The sequence below is a fragment of the Bombus flavifrons genome, chromosome 4 (assembly GCF_040668555.2).
Source record: "Bombus flavifrons isolate JBK064 chromosome 4, iyBomFlav1_principal, whole genome shotgun sequence".
In the NCBI taxonomy this organism is placed as follows: domain Eukaryota; kingdom Metazoa; phylum Arthropoda; class Insecta; order Hymenoptera; family Apidae; genus Bombus; species Bombus flavifrons.
The window spans coordinates 7,070,672-7,085,758 of NC_138445.1; the positions used below are offsets into that span (position 1 = coordinate 7,070,672).

Genomic DNA, 15,087 nt, shown 5'->3' on the forward strand with positions numbered 1-15,087 from the left:
AGAGGAGGCGAGAGAGGGAAGGACACAAGTGGAGGCAGGAGATAGACAAGAAAGGATAACAGCGAACCAAATCATGGAAGAAAGAGGAAAAAGAGAAACAGGGGAGAGGGAGAAAAGGATAAGGGAATCCAAGTACAACAGATATTACAGGAACATAGCAAAAACCAGGGCAAGGGAACACTGGAAAGAGGAGGAAGAAAGAAGATGCAGATTATGCAAGAAAGGAGAGGAAGACTTAAAGCATATAACAGAGGAATGCGAAATAACAGGAGGAGCGAGGAGCATAGCAGAGGTGCTAGAGGAGACTGGAGAAGGACGGGTAGAACTAAAGGTGATAATAGGGAAGAGAAGAGTAGCAGAAGAGGGGAAGGAACGACAGGAAGGGAGCACAGCAAGGAAGCGAAAGCCAAAAACGGAATGAGTGCTAGAATAAGAATACATGTGTTGTAAGGCATTGAATGTAAAAAGGAAGTCGTCCAAAGCCGAAAGGCACGGACTAAAATAAATAATAATATAATCTACGACCTCATAAGACTACCCATCAGGGAAAAGATTCCCAGGACAACTTTCGCTTGACTTTCACAAAACCGATATTAAATGGGCTACATTTTTTATGGTAATGATCACAACAGCGATGCATAAGAAATCATTCATCAATTGATTTCATTGATTCAAGAGAACGAGAAATATCGCTACAGTCGGATGGAACACTAATGCACACGGCTTGGCATCAATAACAACGGAGATGGTTAGAGAATTCTTTGAAAATAGAATTACCTCCCAAGGAATAATGGAATTCGTGTCTTACATCTCCGGATTTCTTATTTCGGAGAATATTGAACATAATGTTCGTAAGGACAGACAGCGCACTATTAATCATTTGAAAATAGACATAGAAAAGTATAAAAAGGAAATATAGAAAAATTTTCTCAGCATTGTTTCTTTTGAGCATGATTATGTAGGATCCAACGAATGGTCATACTGCAAATATAGCACCGAAATAATCTCTTATGTACGCAATTGGTTACATAGTTAAAACAATGAAAAAGAAGTTAACTGTGCGTTACACTTAGAGAACGATGGAATTTCATCTAAACTGATAAGGATAAAAAATCGAATACTTTTTGTTAGAACCAATAATGAAAATGAAAATTCTCAAAATAGAAGGAGTCATTACAATTTGTAAAACCGCGAAAAGGGTTTCAAGAAGCACTCAAAATTTATCTTACATTAAATATCTACTCGAAAAGTTAATGATTCATGCCAATCTAATCTGCAAGCAAATGGATGTTCGAACGCCATTTCTAAAGTTAAGTCTAAGGTATACGTTTACCCTCCTGATAATTACAAAATCAAAATAAACGAAGTATGTTTTTTTTACAGAGAAAGTCCACACGATTGGCACGAGTGCTGTCATTTTCACGATTTCATATATAAACTATAGCATACATATAATAATAATTATATAATTTCAAACTTTAAAAGATGGAACTGTGATTATTATTTCTATATAGAAGAAATATATAGAAATAAGATTTCCATAATTTTATATGTAGATGATCTATTGATTTCTAGTACTAATATAAAAACTATAAAAAAATTAAGTTAATGTTAAGTTAATGATTTATGCCTAGTAAATCAATGTTTAGGAATTGAAGTGGGATATTATAAAGATGAAATGAAAATGCTTTTAAGTCAGAAAAATTACATAAAAGGCTGTGCTGAAAAATATGCAGTTAGAATTCAGAAATCATGATATTCATATGGAAATAAATCTAAAACTAGAACCCAAACAGAAAGTATAGATAAACAATTGAAGCATATATAGAAATTCAATTGAAACTTCATTATGTATATGTAGCAAATGAAACTTAGCTGGATGTATCCTTCCTAGTAAATTATTTAAGTCATCAGAACAGTCAAAACAGTACACACTACAAATATTCATTACGTGTTTTTAAATATTTGTCTTACACTAGTTCTATAAAATTAATGTATGATTCAAGTTATAATGAAAAAATGGATGCTTATGTAAACACTGACTGACCTTGGTTGAAGCATGGGTAGCAGGTATAGTTGACAAAAAATCCACAAAAGGAATATTTGTTTGTGTATTTGGAAATACAGATTTATGGAGGTCACAGAAACAAAAGACTATCTCCAGAGATTCAACTCATACTGAATACTATGCTTTAGTTAATTGCACAGATTTTGCCTACTAAAGAAATTTTTAATGTGAATGTGAAAGGACCTATAAATATCTATGAGGATAATATTAGAGCAATAGCTAACAAAGGAGGACAATTTTCTAAACATTCTGAACATATAAGTATCAGTTACCATTCTGTTTCTGATTATAAGAAAGAAGATTGATATAGAGAAAATTTCTACTGATGACCAGATTGCAGACATGCTTATTAAATCATTATAAAATTTCAAAGCTTTAGAAATTCTAGGACTAGATAACGTGTAAAGATGTTCATAAGATTCTAAATATAAAATCAAGAAGGTATATTGGAAATACATATGATTTATGCATTTAATAGTTTTATATATTAATTTAAAATAAGACAGTCTGTAATCTAACACGTTCGTTGCCCAGCGTGATTCATTGTTTATTGTCTTCGATTCATTGTAAAGAATATATTTAGTTCTGAAATGGAGAAAACGATAAACTTTCCAGCTAAAGTATTCCGAGGGATCTCATGGCAGATATCTCAGATCATTGATTTAGTCGAGAAGCATACTTGTGAGACGTACATTAGTGATTTTTTCATCCTCAAAACGTTCAGAAAACAGCGTGAAAATATATTTGAAAGTGAGGAGAGTAGTGATGACGAAGTAGTAAATTTTAGAAAAAAAATTATAAATAGAATTTCATCGAGTTCGAATATTGAGGAAACATGTGCAAGCGAAGACCTCAAAGACATGTTGGAAGAACTTGCTATAAACGAAGAAGAGAAATTCGACTCTATTGATAATTCGTTGAACGATATTGAATGGAATGAATTCGCTAACAGGCAACAGACATTTCCGTTCACCGGAAAAAGCGGACTTCTGATGGATTTGCCGTCTGACATTAGCACAAGTGAAGTGTGTTCGTTACTCGTTAATGAAAAAGTGATAAGCCTTTTAGTCACAGAGACTAATAGATATGCAGAGCAAACATTACACCAACATGAAGTGACCGGTTAAACTCGACATAAGAGGTGGAAACCAACCACATCCAAGGAAATGATAAAATTTATCGAACTAATGGTTTGAATAGGTCTAGTACAGACACCGCTTATTATATGTTGGTCAACGAACCGTCTTTACAATTTTCCGTTTCCACGCTGCAGAATGTCCCGTAATCGTTTCGAATTGCTATTGGCAAACTTGCATTTTGCAAATAACGAAACTATAGAACAGAGTAACAGACTTGGAAAAGTTTTACCACTCATAAACATATTGACAGACAATTACCAACAAATTTTTTCACCAGGCAAAGATATTGTAGTCGACGAGACAATGGTTCCTTGGAGGGGACGACTAATATTCCGGCAATACATACCGACGAAATCACATAAGTATGGTATAAAACTATTCAAATTGTGTTCCACCGAAGGTTACACATGGTCTATAAAGGTATATTCTGGACGAGAAATCATCGAAAATAAGCAAGTTGGCATAGCTGAAAACGTCTGCATTGAACTTGCAGATAAATTGCTAAATGAAAGACGAACTTTGTTCGTCGACAACTTTTATACGAGCTATCAGTTAGCAGTGAAATTTTTAAATTTTAGGACGCATGTCGTTGGAACTGTACGGCACAACAAAAAATATATGCCCCATTCCGTAATGTCATACCCGTTGAAGAAAGGTGAAATGATAGCACGAGAAGATAAGAACGGTATTGTGATCCTCAAATGGAGAGATGTTCGAAATGTTAGAATATTATCAACAAAACATGCACCCATTATGATCAAATTCAAATTCTACACTTCACGGATGTCCTTCGAAACAGAAATCTTTGGCAGTAATTGCATATAATAATAGAAAAATTGGTATCGACAGAACTGACCAGATGGTCTCATATGCCACTACTATACGGAAAAGCATCAAGTGGTATCGGAAATTAACACTACATTTACTCTTAGGAACAACTATAGTAAATGCTCATATTGTGTACCGAACAGCCACAAACGAAAAAATACCGATAAGAAAATTTTAGGAAATTCTCGTTTCCGAATGGTCCTCAGAAAATACTGTGCCCGACAACCATCCGAAGAAAACGACGAAGGTGGCCCACCATTTGGAGATATGTAAGAATCAGGAGGGCAAGCCTATAAGAAGGATGTGCACCCTATGTTTAATTAATAAAAAGTATGATACAATGTGTTTTTAATATTTTTATGTTGTATAACCTATATTTACAAAATACATTTACAAAAATTGATTAAATTAGCAGCATTGTAGTTTTAAAGTACAATAAATAACGTTTTATAAAAAACAATGGATAAACCTAATTTTTTTACGATTAACCGAGATTTATAATATTTCTGAAAGTGACTTTATTTAAATATATATCAGTATATACTAAACAACGATATGTATTTATTTTTGAGTTATATAAATTTTAAAAATGATAAATTCTTTTTAAATTTATCAAGTATATGTATATTTAAATTTCATGGAAAATTAAAAGAAGAAACATTGTTTACCTAAACATAGCACAACTCTTTCAATATTGAAGAACAATTATATAATTTATTATTCATAACATGTTTCAATCTCATGATCATCTCATGTTATTCGCGATCAGAAAAGAGGATCAGTTATGTCATCAACGAAAGTATACTTTCAAAGAAAGGACGCTTACCTACGTATGCATAGAAATCCCCGTGCTTGTCGAGTTGTGCGCCTATTTTTCGATGGTCGATAGTGTCGCCATCATTGAAGTAGTCGGCAATGTCGCCATGTGTCGACAATCTGTAGTTGATAACTTTTACTAAATTTTAACATTCTTTCAATTTTGCAATCTTCAGTAAGTGACTCTCGTACACTATTATAGCTTAAACACGAATTTGAAAAGCGTATCTTCCTGGGACTGTCAGTTTCTGGAAAAACCAATTTTGAGAAAAATTGCAAATTTTCAACTTTGAAGATATTTTGTGGATCTTTACGATAACAGCCAATGAAATAACATATTTTGTTATTGCACTATAACCATTTAAATGTGTTTAAATAATAATCAAAGTGAAAGAGATACCTGAAACGCAGTATGTTTTGCTTACATTTTCTAATTTATCTCAAAAACTAAAAATCTGAAAGAAAATCTAACCATATCACGTGAGAAGGCAGACATTTTTGCTAAGGAAAGCATCAGGAAAAATTTAAGATCATGTTTTGATTCCAACGTAAAGCGAAAAAATTTGACAAAATACGTGGCGACGGAAATGATACACAATGTTTACGGTTGCCTTGTCTGTTGCTCAGCACAATGGAACCATTAAACCTTGACCTTCAGTTACCGCTATATGTTTTGCCAAACTATTTCGCTTTTACATTGAAATTAGAACATAACCTTTTAGTTTTTCTTGGTGTTTTCCTGTAGCAAAAATGCCTGCTCTATCGCGTGCTAAGGTGAGATTTTCTCCTAGACCTTTAGTTTTGGAAATAAACTGAGAAATGTAAGCAAAGAATGGTGTGTTTTAGGTGTTCTTTTCGCTTTGATCCTTATTTAAACATGTTTAAATGGTTATAATGCAATAGCAAAATATATCATTTTATTCGGGACAGTACACAAAATTTTTTCACTTTAACAGCAACTCGATGGCTGCTACTATAAAAGTACAAAACATTTCCAAAGTCGAAGATTTGCAATGTTTTTTAAAATTAATTTTTCCGAAAACTATGAATTCTAGGAAAAAACGGTTTGGAGATTCGTGTTTAGCTTACAAAAGTCTATAAGAACCGTCTATTGAAAGTAATAAAATTAAATACGTGTTGGACAAATCGGTTTCAACATACACTTGAAAATCAATATTTCGAATTTACAGTTTTCGTATGTGTAAATCGATATAAGCTGATTTAGATTTTATACGGAAAATTTACCAATATAAGTGAACTTGCAAGAAAATGCCGTCGTTACCGTTTTTCTATGGAACTTGTTTTAACTGTTTCGTTTATACATATAATGTATGAGAAGAATAGAAAGCATTAGTCGAACTAGGATGACTTTAAAAAAAATAAAAAGCGCTGAAAAGAAAGGAATACGACAAAGATCTGTTTGTTGATTCCAATATTTGCTTAATACGAATGAAGTTCTCACTTTCTGAGTCCCTGGCCAAGAGCGTTAATTATATGAAATTCTGTTAATTTTAATTTCGTCAAATCAAATAACGTGTTCCTAATCGGAAAGAAACGATTTTGTTTTTTATCGAAAATCAATCAAACTATGTACAATATTTTCTTCTTAATCTTCATCTTCGCTTATTAATTTTGGTTGCCATACCTTGTATTAACAATTCAGCACCGATGCTTGCTGACACCTCACTCTTCGCTTCATGTCTTAACACTGCGAATAGCAGCTCTGGACTAACGTCCTACTGAGTAAGGTCTGTCGATATAACCGAAAATTCTGTTGAAGTAAACACCTTGCCTTTGTCTACAATAGTGGTTCCCAACTTTTTTTTAATCCTGGCACATTTTAGAGAAGGTACAGATATTTTGACGTTATTTATATACAAACATTAAAATTTACAATAGCAGATATGACTGTGTGATTAAAAAAAAAGAAAACGCATCTATAATTTTACGTCAGGACGCAACTTTTGAGAATGACTGCTTTACAAGATTAATTTGCTTCAAGGTCTATTTCTTATGGTGTTGTTATTCTAAAAATATCGTTTGCTATGACTTTTGAATATTCAAAACTTGTGCTTTCTAAAACAATAATCAAGGAAGTAACAATGATAATTTTTATTATTTCAAATTTTATTTAAAAATAAATAGTACTTTCCTTGAGAATTTTTGTGTAATTGGTTCAGTTGCTATATTTATTACTGTAAATTTTTCGTTTAAACCATTTTCGTAAATCTTAGTTACTATAAATACTAACAAGTAATGATCAACAGCGGAATGGCGGGTTCGAAACGGCTCAATGATTTCAATACTAGACTGGCCTAAAAAATTAATAAAAACACATCCTGCATTATTGATTTACAAAAAAACAATTTGAATAATAATTGTAGCAATCGCACTAACATGTTAGATTGTGAGATGACAATACCTTTTTCGCAAATTTGTCTCAATAACTCACTTCATATGTACTGTATTTGTCCATTTACAATTAAAATTTTAAGTATGAATCTACATTTACAACTATATGTAAATATGAAATTTTTTAACATATAAGATATAATATATATTTTATAATATATATTTTCCTTCGCGTGACACATAAATGTATTGTGTATATATGTATACCATGAATATATGACCAGAAATTTGTCCGGACACAACCGGGAGACATTCTCGAGGCAAACCTCGGTGTGAGATATGTATTGTATTGACGTAACTCGATTTAATATCGAAAAATATAATTTTCTTTATTTTTTGTTATATTGTTACGAGATGATCTTAGACGAACCATTGAGAGTCGTACGATTAAAATAATACCAAACACGTTTACATTTGTATTCATTTTTGTATTAATTGTAAGTTAAATAGGCAATGTTTAATTGACGAAGTGGAAGATTTTGAAAAACTGACAGAATACATATATATATATGTAATCAGATTGTATTTGTAGCGTTTAATAATAATGATGACAATAAATATAAAGAAATAAAGATAAGCAATTGTCAATAAATTGAAAATATTTAAATTATCTTTTATTATTATAGATATCTATTAAAATCTTCGTATGGAATGCAATATAATCAGGTTCTTTGTTAGGAACTATTTTTCCAGATTATAAGACATGTGGACTATTTCTTTGTCCCCATTTCACTTTCTAGTTCTGTGTTTATTATTTCTTTTGATGATTCCATTGTATTCTGTACAATAGACTCTTCTTTTTCGCATTCCGTAATCCGCTCTGCTATCTCTTTTGGATTCAAAATTTTATTTTTACAAATTTGGTCCTGAGTTTCGATCCTTGGACCCGCTTCGAAATTTTCACACGACGATTGACGTTTCAAAAGTTTCCTCTACGCATTTTTAATACTTCTCGGTATTACATCGCTCCGTGATTTTGCAATAAAATCTATACAATCTTTAATATCACAGATGAGAAAAAATTCAAATGCTCTCGGACTGGCATATCTGTGAAAAAGAGCAGCGGTAATTTATGTGTACCTGTGGAATTGGCACAAAATGCCACAGTTACATGATCTTTTCCCATTTTACTGCCATCCACCCATCATCCACCTCGATGGGTTAACGTTTTCTGTGCAAGAGCTTCCCGCATTAAACTTGTTTCATCCATGTTATAAATATCGTCTTCCTTAAGATCTTTGTTATGCAAAATTTCTGTTAATTGTTCAGTGAAGTTTTGTGTCGCTAATTCATCAGGATCAGCTCTCTCTTCATGTTTGGATACTTGACGTATTCCGTATCTGGATTTAAAATGTTAGAACCATTCTTGACTGGCCGTAAAATTTGATAAACTGCCAAGTTCATTTTCAAGCTCCTTCGCCTTTTTCCGTAGTAATGCATTTGGTACGATATCTCCTAACGCTCGCCTTGCTAAGAACCATTCGTAATCGGACTTCCATATCTTCATACGAAGATGCCCGTTGCCTCTTAGACTGTGCACGCATCGGATTTTCGCTCAATTCACGAATAGATGTCGATTGCTGCTTGTACCTTCTTATGGTTTTTTTACTTATACCATATTTGATAGCAAGATCATTGATACTTAAACACTCTTCTAACTTCTCCAGAATTTCTAAACATTTTCCCACAGTCACTGTGTATCTCTTCCCTGAAGATGCCATTATGAAATCTTTTTTCACTTTGACAATATATGAAAGTCATAAAAAATTTTTACTGGCACCAAGAACTCTTCACAATGTATTGATAAATGTTTTTAAAGGTATCATAGCATTGGCAACGAATATTACGTCACAGATGTTATGGTTTCGGACGACGAATTCTGTGAATGATGATAAGGATGCATTGGAAAAATCTGGCAACAAAGTGTAAAAAGTGATCAATCTTTTGCCAAGAGAATTAAGTTAAATATATTAAAGATATGTTGTGTTAAGTTTAAATAATGTTATTTATATTGTGTTACTCGCAACTCCTAATGTGGAATTGATTATAATAAGCTTACAAAAAAATTTAAATAATCATTTTGTAAATACTTTATTTCAATAATGCCCACGTCTGGTTGCTAATAGATTTAATTTTTTTATAATTGTATTTACTGAACAATTTTTTAAACTAAAGAAATATACGTATGTATATATAAGTAGAAGTGGTAAAAGACTTCAAGCCTCACTCTAAACTGCACGTCGACTGTGTTATATTACATTCTATTTATTCTATCTCACTCGCACTGCCTGCTTCTTATCCTTACCTTCGATTCATACACGGTACAGCACAGTACAATTAACATAAGTCGGATAATTTGGTCCAATTGTTGGAAAGTCGTCTCTCCAGATATATGGCCATTCCGTTACTCCTGATCTCGATCATTGGCCACATAGCCGAACATTACTGTACTTATTTACATAGGATATTTATTGAAAAAAATGTATTGAAAAAAATGGAATGATAATTTAGTTTATATCCGATTAAGTAAACTTTTATTATTTGAATGAGAAATTATAAGTAGCGATTGAAGGAGTCGATGAACTTCTATAACGTACACAACGTACGTACGTAAGTATACATATGTATGTATATATAATAACTGCTTATTTCTTATCCCTGGACGGATCAAATGCAGCTTACTACTTCAAATATCGTTTAAAGTACAGCAAAGTTGTAAATATGTCTGTATTATAATTTTTGATTTTATTATCTATTCTACAATCGTAATTATACGTTATATTCCGATACGTGTGACATATTCTGACACATATGTAGTACATATGTATGTCCTATTTAGGTACTGGCTGTTAGTACGTTATAACAGGTTATAGTAAGTTTGAAACTCTTCTAATGTGCATGGGGCCGCCTTGTTTATAGTGTCAAGTGAGGGAATCTTTATTCAATTGACAGTATCTTCAGATTGATAAACAGGTTTTAAGAAACGGTGTGTATATTCTATCATATAATTCTTCTTTCAGTATTGTCAAGAATCATTTAAAACATCATAAACAGAAATATAAAACATTTATTGCTTTAACCTATCAAGTAAAACCATAGATAATGTGCAGAACATAGCAAAAGCTAAATTCTACAGCATTATATTAAGAATATATAGAAGGACATTAATGTTATATCTTTTTTATATTTATATCTTTTAATATTAAACGTTATTATTACCATTATTATTAATTATCATTTATATTTTTTTTGTATGATAGCATGACAAAATTCATTTCCATTACTAATGGAGGATCGAAATAAATTGCAATCAGAATGGAAAAGACCAGACGAAGTAATGCAGTTGCATCGTTTAAAAATGAAGAAGCGTGCCCTACAAGCACGTATAAACAATACACGCATTAATAAAAAAAATTTAGAATCAGAGCCTACACAAAAATCCAATAATCAAAATATTGTGTCCAATCATTGTGTAGGTCAAAAGCGAAAGAATCCTTTTATTAAAGATGAAACAGATAAAAAGTTTAATATAACACCTCCAGACATAGAAGCTAGTAATGATAATACACTATTTGAATTATTAAAAATAAAAGTCCCAAAAGTGAGTGAAACAGAAAACTCAATAAATGATTGTTCTTTAACATTTAGCAATGCATTTTTACAATTGGAAGCAAGTAAGAATATTTTGGATTTAGAAATACCGAAAGGTGAAAAATATATTCCAATAGATTGGACTTTAAAAACTAAAATGAGATTTATGTCTCCAAAACCATTTCCTTGGAATTGTAAATTGAAAACTAGCGAAGAAGCTTCTGGTACTACTGGTTTCGTAAGATGTTTGGATATTAGTGAACAACATTCAACTTTAGATACTAGTCCAAATGCAAGGTAATTTTTATATATTTTGTATATTTTAATTTAATAAATAAATATATATATTAAATATTTACTAAATTTAAAAAAAATATATATATCAATTAAAATATTTGTTAAACAGGTTACACCAATGCTGTTTAATATGGCAGCACCCTTCATTACCATGGTTGGAGTTATTTCCTCGTTCTACTGGGAAAGTAAGTGCAAATTTAACGAGTAATTCTATGATAGTAAACAACATGCTCATTAAAGAAGCTTTATACAAAGAATGGAGTGAAAGCTTTAGGTCACTTTTTCATTTATTGAGAGCACGACAATGTCCATATTTTTATGTTTGTGCGACCAATTTTACTGTATTATTCCGTGCTGCTGGAATTTGTGGAATTTCTGAAGCTCATGCACTTTTAACACCTACAACACGTGGCTTTCGACAGTCTTTAAAACAGGAAGGTATGAACAAATTATAATATGTAGTGAAAATTTTTGACATCATTTTATTTTTCATTTGCACATGTTTCATAGAAATTGAATATACAATGCCTTTGAGAAAAGATTGTAAACGGCAATCAGATGTAACTGATTCAGGATGTGATACAGCAGATTCAGCTACATCATTGAGCTATACAGAGAATCAAAATCTTGATGATGAGGAAGATGAAACACAAGATGAATGGCTGCAGAGTTTAGGAGTTGAAAATTCTGAAATTCGTAAAATTAATAATTCTCAAGTAATTTTACAGCATGTACAATTTTTTTTTTATTTCTATACCGATACTAATTTTTTAAGATATTTCTCTAGGCAAGAATGACATTAGAAAAAGAAACTGAACTGGACAATATGAAACAATCCTTGATTTTTGTAAAAGGTGTAGAGTCACAAGCTTTATTTAACTTCTTAATTAATTGTAAATCTGCTATTACAACAACTGGTCCTTTAGCAGGAGTACCTCCAACTCTTTTATCACCAGTAGCTTTTCACGGTGCAACATTAAAGCCAATTAGGGTAAAATATTTTATATCTACAGTTGTGATACATAATAGAATTATAAATTATTTTCATTTTTTACAGGTTAAAGAAAGCATAGTTCGTGTTGACAGTGAAAAATATTTTTCTCTGGAATTAAAAGGGCCCCTCCTACCACATGTCTTACCTTCACTCTGTTCTTTAATGAAATCTAGTCAGTTAGAACAATATTCTGCGAGTTGTGCACGGTTACACTCAACAACTTCATTTTCAGCAATGAAAAATAATTTTGGTAAATGTTTTCTTCCATAAAATTATGATTGTTTATATAAAAATCATATGAACAGTATATAATGTTTGTATTTTCACAGAACAAATGGAATTAGGAAATATACCAAAAATTCCAGAAAATGTTTTTGGTAAAGAGAATTTGAGCGATTGTGGATTCAGTAGCGAGTTATTAAAGGATTTTTGTAGTCCTAACCCAACAAATATTCAAATTATAGAAAATATTAAATTTTCAAATAATTCCTATACATGGTCTTGACAAATAATTGTAATAATATAGGAGATTATAGCAAAGTTTTAATTGATTATATTTATTAATTAGTTTGAAGAAAAGAATTTAGATATTAGGATAATATGATTTATTCTCAAAACTAATCGTCAATAAAATCAATTAATCAAAGTTATTTGGAGATTTAAAATTCATTGGGCCAGTGAACATCAAATTAAAATATTAAATATGAGGATCATCCGATGTTAACATAATATTAATTAGGGCAGTAATAATTATTACCATTGCTATTGAAATTATACATTGACTACAATAATGATTAAATGTATAACAGATCATTTACAAAACTGGCACTATATTAAAATCAGTAGAATAACCATAATTTGTGAAAATTTTTAATATAAACAGTTATTTTACTGTGTAATAAATATTTAACAATAAATGATGATCGTTTATTCGATCTGTTTTAAAACAAAGTCGCTATAAAATTTAAATACTTAAAACTACATTCTATCTTACCATTGTTTCAATCTAATTATATTTGTTAATTAATTACAGTAGATGCACTGTAGATGCACTGTAGATGCACAGAAGATGCAAGTTAGTTTTTATATAAAACATGTGCAGAAAATAATAAATAAATAAACTATTATAACTTATATAATTTTAATAGAAATAAAATTAATTTTTATCGGTAAAAATGTTTTGTAATATCTAAAAATTGTATTAAATTTACAAAAAAACATTGTTAATAAAAATTGTATAAAAATAGTGTTGCTATATTTTTATTTGATATTCTTCACTTTTGGTGTTTTTTGTTTAACTACTCACAGAATATATTGGTCCTGCGAAAATATACGTAACAATAATTCATTACAGACAAATTTTCAAACGGGGGCGCGACGAAGGTGGGGTTCGCGGATGGACTACCCCTAAAAATAACGAATCGATATTCGCTCGCTGCCCCCGAATTGGTCGCCCGGTCACCTCGAGCGTGAACAATCAATTTATTGTAATAAGGTATTGTTTTGCTTATTTTTCTTCGGTAAATATTTAGTTTAATGAAGATAGAAATATTTTTTCGACTATTTAGAAATATAATATTTAAATTTATATTTTATCTAATATTTCAATTATACTGTAAAAGATTTTTATTTTGCAAGAAAAATTTTTTAAAATTTTATTGATCATGTTACAAATTGTGCAATCTATTACAGTTTACGTGAACATATGTATATTGTATATTTTACGCATACATTGGGCACGAGTACATATGTATCCATGTCATGATTACGTCAGTACCCATTGCAGTCTGTGCTCATCGTATTGCGATTCTCTTCAACGAGCAGTTTCATGTTCCAAGGTCTTTTATGCGAGTTCAATTTTCGAATCGAATAATGCACTGATAATATTGCCCCCAATGGTGTTGGTAAAAGCGACATTCGTATACTAGGAATTTCCTTTACCTTCCATTTAAAAATTGACTTTCTTGATTCAAAGCCAAATTTCTTTATAATGCTATCGCAATCGTTATCGTACTCTTAAAGATAGCTGAAAGTAGTGTTAGCCGTAAAGTGAGAATGGAACAAATCTTACCTCACATGAAACTAGCAAGAACGCGAAAAAGGGAATTCGATTAATATATAAATAAAAATAAATACAACGATGTGACTGAAGTGATGTTAAAAATTTTAATTATCAAGTACATAATTAATTTCCCCTGAAAGAGATGCACGGCAATTTGTGATCATGCGATATTTTAGAATTTCACAGCACATTAAAGGCAAAGTCTCAAAAGTAGACTGTAGGAGATAAAACATAGGACGATGGAATTTTTCTCGAGAATAAAACAACCTCAAATCTGAAATACGAAGAAAGCATGGTTAGGGCGGTGTAGAGAGGTAGAGGGGAAAGTCCCTTCTCGCGAACGTCCGATCAGGCTGCCGAGAAGCAACCCTCGTACATAGGAGGGTTCAGGGTGGATAAAGCTGCTGGATACGTAGGGGGTAAGGGATTCGCGCGAAGGGAGGGGACCATCGGTGAAGGGCGGGGGAGGAAGATCCATAGCTGTGTTGGTGTGGTATTGCGTGTGCTTTACACGGAACTGGCGAAGCTAGGAGAACGACGAAAGAGAAACAAACGCTTCGACCTAACACGTTACGCGAAACAAGGATAGGAGTTGAGAACGAGAGAGAAGCTCGTTGAGAAACAAAGAGAAACATATACGATAAAAGTGCGCGTAGAAACGAGACGGAAATGAATGGTACGTGGGAGCAAGGGAGTGAGAGTGCAAGAGAGAACGACGCGGACAGGATCGCAATGTGCGAGAAGAAGAGAGAGGTCTCTCTCCCCATGATGTACGTATACATCCTGGTCCCTTATTCCCTGTACGTGCAAAGGGGGTTTCGAGAGGCTAGCAACGGTGGAGCCACGACAACGAGCTACAACCACGACGGCGAACACGACT

General features: G+C 31.9%; 1 protein-coding gene and 1 long non-coding RNA gene across 2 annotated transcripts in view; one reads left to right on the plus strand and one right to left on the minus strand.

Annotated features, from left to right (window-relative positions):
• The window catches only part of LOC138179315 (uncharacterized), a 92,962-nt gene that overhangs the window by 76,689 nt on the left and 1,186 nt on the right, over positions 1-15,087 (minus strand). The window contains exons 3-4 of the long non-coding RNA XR_011173012.1: positions 6,497-6,649; positions 4,862-4,971 (exon numbers count right to left, since the gene is read on the minus strand). This is a non-coding gene — a long non-coding RNA (uncharacterized LOC138179315). The remainder of the gene's footprint in view (positions 1-4,861; positions 4,972-6,496; positions 6,650-15,087) is intronic.
• hd (humpty dumpty) lies at positions 9,943-13,353 on the plus strand. The gene is made up of 8 exons (XM_069111962.1): positions 9,943-10,028; positions 10,103-10,249; positions 10,524-11,151; positions 11,261-11,589; positions 11,662-11,867; positions 11,939-12,142; positions 12,209-12,395; positions 12,475-13,353. Exons 3-8 carry the CDS (start codon positions 10,550-10,552, stop codon positions 12,648-12,650), a joined length of 1,704 nt encoding a protein of 567 aa, XP_068968063.1. The 5' UTR covers positions 9,943-10,028; positions 10,103-10,249; positions 10,524-10,549; the 3' UTR covers positions 12,651-13,353.

Bases quoted from the DNA above. Each gene is read 5' to 3' on its own strand.
- hd (XM_069111962.1), top strand. From the start codon at position 10,550: ATGGAGGATCGAAATAAATTGCAATCAGAATGGAAAAGACCAGACGAA. The intron at 11,152-11,260 runs GTAATTTTTATA...TTTGTTAAACAG, and splicing joins GATACTAGTCCAAATGCAAG to GTTACACCAATGCTGTTTAA. The intron at 11,868-11,938 runs GTAATTTTACAG...ATATTTCTCTAG, and splicing joins GTAAAATTAATAATTCTCAA to GCAAGAATGACATTAGAAAA.